Consider the following 8,101-nt stretch of genomic DNA (forward strand, 5'->3'; position numbering starts at 1 on the left):
ATTTAATTTAATGAACAGTAGTTTACTTTCCATGGATCAAGTGCTTATGTCCCATTTCTCAAACATTTATCATGGAGCATGTTAATTTGAAGTTTAATTTGGCTCCAATGTCATTAAAATATTGTAGAAAAAAAGACCATGGTTACTTACCAAAGAATGCAGGCTAGGATGAGACAGGAATAGTTTTAGATTTTATTCAGAAATAGTCAAATAAATCTGTGTTGTTTCATATATTATATCAATGTAAAATGATTGTATTATACCGTAAAAGCACATGTGCATTGCAGTAAACCTCAAAGTTATTGTTACAAATACAGATAGTATAGTCCTTTTTATCACTGCAATTCTGTCAGTTGCCATGGAGGGGAGCACATCTCAGCATAACAATCACAACAATGTTTCCCTGTTGATCACTCACATAGAATGCAGCAGTGTTCGAGGCAAGTTTTGAAAATGTCTAGAACGAAGCAGTACTGTCATTATCTCTGTTTGACTTGTCACATTGTCAATAGGCCTTGAGTCTGAGAGTGGGGCTATCAAAGCCTGGTGTGAGGATAATGCACACCAGTGATGCTGTATCCAGTATGGGGATTACATATAGGAATGTGAAAGGGATAGGAGTAGAGAGCGGGCTCATAAGAGGAAGTATGTGTGTGTCCCGTTGGGACATGGCGGTACATAGGGCTGGTCTGGGACTGGGACAGTCTGACGTGGGTAGGTATAAAGAGAGGGTGTACAGGTGGCTTCTGCCCAGAGTCTCCCCTTGTCCTGTCATAGGCTGGGATGAGGTAGGACACTGGGATGCTGGCATTAGGGTGGAACACAGGCTGTTGAGTTGGAAGTGGCTTGGGCAACATTGTCCTGGACTTCTGCTTCTTCTCCGTCTGATAATGTCGAGGGACCATCTGTAGTTTCTTTTTATAGATCAGACGGTCATCATGCAACATGGGCCTATTTGGGTTCTGATGGAATGTGTAACCTGGCTGAAAGGGTATAGGCCGCAAAGACTCCATAGACTTGGGATAAACCTTGGTGAAACTGGAGGTGGATGGAACCAAGCAAGATCTAACAGTATATGTACAAGACGTTGGTGGGGGTATTTGGTGAGCTGGATGTCTGTTACTCCCATTGCAGACAGGGCTCCATACAGAGTTTTTAATTCGACCTTTGATAGAGACAGTTTCAACTGGTAGGGGGCTGACCGGAGGGAAATCTCTTTGTCCTCCAGGGAAGCCAACATATTCCTTGACATCAGGGCTGCAGGTCTGAGGCTTGTGGACCCCACTGTGGGCAGATAAAGGGTTGCTGGAAAAATGAAGGGGTACTTCTGGTTTTGGTACTGGGGGCCTGTCTTCAGTTAGTGCTGGACAGTCCTCAGAAGAGATGGAGTAGGGGGACGGGCTACGGGAGGAGGAGGAGGACGCAGGGAGAGGAGAGCCCTCAGAGGTAGTGCGTGTCCGGCTGGGAAGGAACAGCCCTGGGGACTGGGAGCAGTGGATCACAGAGGGCCTGCCCTTACAGTCCCCCTGACTGGCGCTCTGTGAGTCCTGGGACTCGCTCAGGCTGGCCTGGGCCATACGCTTCTTCTTCTCCAGAGGAGAGATGATATCTGCAGCAGCAGACTGGAGCTGACTTCCTCTCCAGGGGCATGAGGTAGGGCCCTGGGCTGGGTGGGATAGGGTGCATGCTGAGGAAGAGAGGTCATCACACACGGTAGTCTCACTGATTGGTGGAGGATGGTCTGGGTGGAGACTTTCAGATGGAGTAGTCCATGGAGACAATGGAGTAGAATGTACCTGGCCCTGTAACAAGACAACATGTAGAGGTCATTTCCACTCATACAGGTGGGGTACATAGGCAGGAGTAATAAAGAACAGGAAGTGACTTTGTTATGACAATGGCCATTAACAGGTAAAAGGTGAGGTACCTCAGAGTCTGTCTCCTTTTCCAGATGGGGTCTCTTCCTCTTGCCCTCAGACTTGCTCCCCTTGCCGTCTGGACTCCTCTTATACTGTTTGCGCGGTTTACTTGGAGGCAGAGGTTTGTCCTCCTCCCCCCTCAACTGTCTCTCAAAGGGTAAAACAAGCCTGTATTTAACACAAACAGATGACACCATGAAAACAGGTAGAGATGGAGTGATTTGACTGACAGGTTAGCGGGAGCAAAGCAGTATCTGTCCTCACCTCTCATAGTGTCTGCGGGTGCAGGTAGCAGCGCTGGTGCTGCCTGGGCTGCCGCCCAGCTCATCATACACATTCTTCCACAGCCGCCGCGATGTCACCTGTTGGATCATACACCATAGTGAGCAAACATGCACCTTTAAGACACTCATCCAGAATCACTATTCCTATATTTGACGTACAGTATAAGACAATGCTTAATCTGTCTTTTGGAACTAATTAAGAATATATGGAGGGATCTTAAATGAATGGCCCATTACTAAAATAGAGAACCAGGTCCTATTGGCCAAGCTCCTGTGAAATCTGACTCAAGTGGCATTTCAGAGAAACCCTTCCTCTCTCAGCGCATTGGGCGTGTACACATGCCACAGAGTGGAAACTTCATTCAGCCAAAGAGAACAAAGCAGTAGAACGGTAGGCTACATGGCCAGGTTAATGTTGGCAGCCTAGTGTGGACTCAGCTCTTAATGTGGTAGGAACAATCATGTTAACATCCTGTCAACTAAAGCTAATGTGCCACACAAGATGCTAAGCTGCGTGGTCTCTTTGACAACATAACAAATGTATACAAGGAGAGTAGCTGCCACTGCCATCTCTGTATGTATGATCAACAGCAACAACCTATGTCTGGTGAAGATATTGAATGATTCTGTACTATATATATGGGTGTACTCACAGAGTTGTAACCGCTAAGCTTCTCGACAGCTTTGTAGATTTTCCACAGGTTAACTGCAAGTAGAAATTTGAACTCCATGGGGACATTGCACAATGATATAATTAATAATGTTCGTATGAAGCTACAGTATGATGAGATGGTCTTAACACATGCATTTACTTCAAACTACGCTCGAGATTGAGGTGCTCTGAGCAGAGGAAATTAATCTATATAATAATGTATGCAGATAGAGATTGGGTGATAAAGCTATGGCTATATGCTTTGAACATGGACTCACTCTGCTTAAATCCCAGGTGTGGTAACCTCTCGATGGGTGTGCCACGGTCCTTCATGAAACAGTGCAAACCTGCCATGAAGGACCTCTCCTCTGTCTCCATTGGGCTAGAACTGGGCCTCTCCTCACAGTCACTGGCCGAGTCAGAAATCTCCATCGCTGCAGTAGAGACCACCAGATCGACAAAAGAGGGAGAGAAATTATAGAAATGCAAATCCAATTCCAGGAATGCATACTATTACTTTACATGTAATTATTCAAAACAGAACTGCAATGAGCAAATAAACCAATCTTAAAATAGGAAATCATTTTTATGTTGTTGATTGCAACAAAGTCTGTTCTCAGACTACTTGTCCTTTATTGGACAACTAGGATTTGAGTTGGCTTTTACCACCCTTTTCAATAAGTAACCATACATCCTGTACAAAAGGGAAACCAACAGACATATGGTCTAGACCTGGTAATAACAAATATGAAGGTATGAATATTATTTTTTACACAGTATGAAAGGCCTCTTTCCCCCACAAAGCCTTTACTCACAAGCCCTTTGTTATACATATATTTTCCACTGACATGAAAGTGAATGGGATGAATGTCATTTAGAAATGACAAAGACTGAGTAGCGTAGGAAGTAGTTCACATGATTAGAATCTGTTCCATGCAAAAAAAAGTGAAGTAAGAACATTTTGTTTGCAGTTATCAGTAGTGCTACTAGTGTAGCATAGAGTTGTTTTCAGAGGCATATTTCAGGAATTGATTATTATGAACTCTGTTTAAGCTTTGTGTGAGCAAATACTAACGAGTAGAAAAGTCACAACATGCGGTGGATACCAAATGAGAAATGAAACAGTAGAGGCAAGCAGAAATTAACCCCAGTGCTCACCAATAAATGTCCTCAAATTCACTGCACTCGTCAGGATGAGAAGTGTATATGACACGTTAAACTGATCAAACTAACACTTACTAACATAACAAAAGTATAGGAAGCTGAAATTCCCAAAAACTTGTAAAAATATCATTTTTGGCAACAGTCCAAATTATGAAAGGGAAAATATTGGTTTTGTATACAGATTCATTCATACAGGTTCAATTTGTACAGGGTTATGGACAGATAGTGTAGAAGTTTGATATTTTTTATTGCATTTACATCAAATGAGAGTAGAAAATGAAAACATATGTTAAATACAATATCCCAGTCTGAATCACTAAATACAGAGACTATTTTTTTCGGTGGTGTATGCTGCACTGTAGGCAAAAGTCAACCAGAGTTTCATATTGAATCAGGTTCCTATCTGTGGTTACTGGTTCCGAGAAGCGGGACCCAGTGGTGAGTCATAGTGAAGATGTAGGCCCCTATTTGGGATAGCACTGACTGACTCACAGCTCTTTACAGCTGTCCCATAGATACAGTTCCTAGCTACAACAGCCCATCGTTCATCCATAAGCTTCTCCACTAACACCATGCAATGCTCTCTCACTTTCTTCTTCCTGCCTTGACAAATTGGTGCATTCACCTTATGACATCCAGTGGGACAGTCACTTAACAATAGTGCATCTAAAACTCTTTTCTAGGTATTCTTAAAGAGGTGGGGTTTCAGGTGTCTCCGGAAGGTGGTGGATAGATGAGTTACGTTGCGTTTTAGGTCATTTTCAACTAAATATATATTTTTAAATGGTTAAGTACTTTACAGAGTTGTAGAATAATTGTTAATGACATGCAAAGCCATCTTCACATCTAATCTGTTAGTCAATGAGTTACAATGCACATTTCATAAGAACAAAGACAAAGCATGTATGACTGGAATATGGATTAGTCATATAGGGCAATACATTTCCAGAAAATATTCAATAGTATTTTTCTAAAAACGTAATGCATTAGTTGCACATGTCTATTGAACAGGTTTACAGTAAGTACTATAAGATAAGCAAGCCAGTTGTTAATTTATTTGTGTCCTATATTGAATAAATTCATTCTATTCATGGCTGGACCACAAAACAGAGAGATGTCAGTCAGCTCCATGTGACATTGGTTTCATACAGGAAACAACTGCAGTCCGAATCATGAAGCCCAGCATACAATATACATCACAGTAAACCACACACTAAAATAAGCATGAATATCGCTGTGAAAGACTGTCAGTAAACAGCCTCTACATTTCCCCCACATTCACATTTTGGAAAAGGGCGTAGGAGATGTTGATGTCAATGTATCAACAAGAATCACGTTGATTGGTGCCAGGTTGATGATATCAACAGTCCACTTGTCACCACAGAAACCACAGTCTTTCATCTCAGATCAGTGTCTTGGAAATTTGATGCTTCTCTGCTCTAACTTTTATTTTCAAATCTTCAATTACCAGAACTGTGTCTGAGTGGAACTCCTGCAGTTTCTGTATATGTAGATAGATTACAGGGAAATGTGTACATATATTCTTTCACACTCCATAATACACCACCCACTTAACTCCCACATAAAATAATCACCTTCCTCCTATTACTCATTTGTGAATAAGCTGAAACGTTCAGACTTGTGACATTGCAACATGACACTTAGCAATATTATTTTCCTATGATGATGACAAAAAATTGTGAATTTATGCCACAATGAACATACGCAAACCATAAACATAAAATACACTCATCAATAACAAACACGCGACTTTCGGTAGCCTCTGTACTTCACATTCCATTTCATTTTCTAATTGTAGAAATCATTCCCTTTCGATATATTTGTGTTTTTAAATTGTATGGCCACACATGAATTCAGACATATCAGAGAAGACATGCATGTGATTTCAGGTGACTTGTGGTTTTGTTATTTTACAACTTCTGTAAAGAAGAAGAAAACATACCATTTTTCAGAGAAAATTCACCCCTTACACAAGCTTAATATTTGATATGCTTATTTGATTTTTGAAGAAATAGAGAACTGAAAGCAGTGGGGAAATGAAACACAAATAAGAAACGAAGGATGTGAGCGTACTGAAAGTGTCTTAAGCTGCCTGGAGTCCTTATGAGTGATAAATGACAGTGTCCCATCTCACCTGGTCCAGTGTCCCCTCCACACCTCTGCCCTCCTCCCTGACTGGTCTCTTACTGGTGTCTCACTCCCCTTCAGGATCTAATACTGCCACAGAACACAGGGGGAAAAAACAGTCACAACTAGGCGAGGGCACACATCCTCCACTCCATACAGGGCATGTGTGAACTGTAAGCAAAGAATGGTGTATGTCCCATATTCATCATCAGGCAGACCAGGTGATCCAGAACAAGACACAATAAAACCCTACCTATGTGAAAGTCTGATTCTGTAGTTCCCCTATGGTTGCATTTCCAGTCCTGTGCCAGCAGCAAGAAAGAGTGGACTTGTGATCTATTACTGAGTATTTTGTAAACTAACACACACTCCAGTACCGACAAAAGAAAATTCAGTTCTAATATAAAACCACATGGTTACAAAACCACTTCCTGCTTATGAGTCTAACCGCAGTTATGTGGTACCCTTCCTGATATGAAAGCATTACAATATGAATGAAAATGAGAAATGTAATGTAAAAGGCATACAGTTTTATTTTGGATTTCAGTTTTTATATGCATGTGTTGGTGAATAAATGAAAACAAATGATCATACACCAAACCCAAGACCAAACCCCTCCATCATTTGTAGGTACAACATGTCTTTGTTAGCTGCCAGAGAAAAACCGTATTACTGATCCGAATGTATAAGGCATAAAAAGGTTGAAAGTGAATCGGTCCATGTTCCATCCTGACAACTGTCAAACGGATTTGTCATTGTCCATGAACTGTGAACAACCACATTCTTATCTCTTCCTCACCCAATATATGCTTCTCTTTCGAGATCAGCCATTTCCTGAGCTGTGGTTTACAGCATGAATCATGCTTTCTATAGAACTTCTCTATTTCATCTGTTCAAATATGTACTTTGGTCAATGTATGAAGGACTTTTTTTTAAGAAAAAGATATGTAATTGAGGTACTTCCAATGAATCACAAGTATTTTTCTATCTCATTCAAATGAATCTACAGTTTAAAGTAACCTGCTTAAGTCTTGATAAATTGCAATTGACCATATCTGGGTTGTATTCCAGTGTTATGAGCTCCAAACCAGTAATTAGGAATGCTACTAATATTTCTATATTGCTTGAATAAGGCATTTCAAATGTTTCTGCTTGGTGCTTTTCTTAAACGAAAAAGTTAATTTAGTATACAAATTATAACATTTGCATAAACTTCCCTTGTCATGTATGAACGTACGTACATGCATGTAATTTATGTCTCTATTTAAAAAGACTTTTGTCAGTTAACTTGCATTCTTACAATATCCTACCTGCCCCAGGCAATGTAGCCTACCTTAAGCACAATTTCACAACCTCCCATCACATTTTATTTCGTATTATTAAAATTTGAATGTGTGATCGACGTTACTAAAAACAATAGGCTGTTGTCTGATTGCAAATGTTATTAAACAGTGCCACAATTTCCAGCCTACATTATCATTATAACTACGTGTATTTTCCAAAACATTTAGATTCTTCTCCAACTAAAACAATGAAAGCTGACGGTACTTAACATTTAAAAAAAAACTTACTCATTACAAAACAATACGTTGAATCCCGAAGATCGTTTACTTTGTTTCAGCACAACTTATTCAAGAAGCGCCTCTAATTCAGCACACCTCGAAATAAGACGTCTTCAGTGGATCATCATTGGTTCGTCATGTCTCGGGGGACAGCAAGTGAGTCTGGGAGTTAGAGTTTTTGATAGAAGCTTTCTGAACACCTAATAATAGGCTCAAGGCACATTGAAGCACCGTTTTAATCATTGTTTACTCTCATGTAGCCTTTCTCAGATTGATTACCTGAGGCAATATTTTATGTGTTTTACTAGACTAGTCTACACAGATGAAAAAACAAAAACAGATTATATATTTGATCATTGTAGTCAAATCATT

The 8,101-nt window shown here is 40.5% G+C and overlaps 1 protein-coding gene across 2 annotated transcripts; it reads right to left on the reverse strand.

The window, feature by feature from the left end:
- Nucleotides 1-179: 179 nt before the first annotated feature.
- LOC124036307 (AT-rich interactive domain-containing protein 5A-like) lies at nt 180-8,101 on the reverse strand. Of its 2 annotated transcripts, none has more exons than XM_046350726.1 (7): nt 7,739-8,101; nt 6,175-6,257; nt 3,134-3,289; nt 2,857-2,909; nt 2,184-2,281; nt 1,928-2,087; nt 180-1,802 (listed from the first exon to the last, which is right to left on the reverse strand). In XM_046350726.1, the coding sequence occupies exons 3-7, from the start codon at nt 3,285-3,287 to the stop codon at nt 537-539; spliced, it is 1,731 nt and encodes a 576-aa protein (XP_046206682.1). In that variant the 5' UTR covers nt 3,288-3,289; nt 6,175-6,257; nt 7,739-8,101; the 3' UTR covers nt 180-536. The 2 variants fall into 2 exon arrangements, with proteins under 2 accessions (XP_046206682.1, XP_046206684.1); XM_046350728.1 differs by lacking the exon at nt 7,739-8,101 and adding an exon at nt 6,421-6,582.

This window comes from Oncorhynchus gorbuscha, linkage group LG05 (genome assembly GCF_021184085.1).
Source record: "Oncorhynchus gorbuscha isolate QuinsamMale2020 ecotype Even-year linkage group LG05, OgorEven_v1.0, whole genome shotgun sequence".
NCBI classification, from domain to species: Eukaryota; Metazoa; Chordata; class Actinopteri; order Salmoniformes; family Salmonidae; genus Oncorhynchus; species Oncorhynchus gorbuscha.

Bases quoted from the DNA above. Each gene is read 5' to 3' on its own strand.
- LOC124036307 (XM_046350726.1), bottom strand. From the start codon at position 3,287: ATGGAGATTTCTGACTCGGCCAGTGACTGTGAGGAGAGGCCCAGTTCT. The intron at 2,910-3,133 runs GTGAGTCCATGT...TTCTACTTGCAG, and splicing joins ACACCTGGGATTTAAGCAGA to TTAACCTGTGGAAAATCTAC. The intron at 2,282-2,856 runs GTGAGTACACCC...ATGATCCAACAG, and splicing joins AGCTTAGCGGTTACAACTCT to GTGACATCGCGGCGGCTGTG.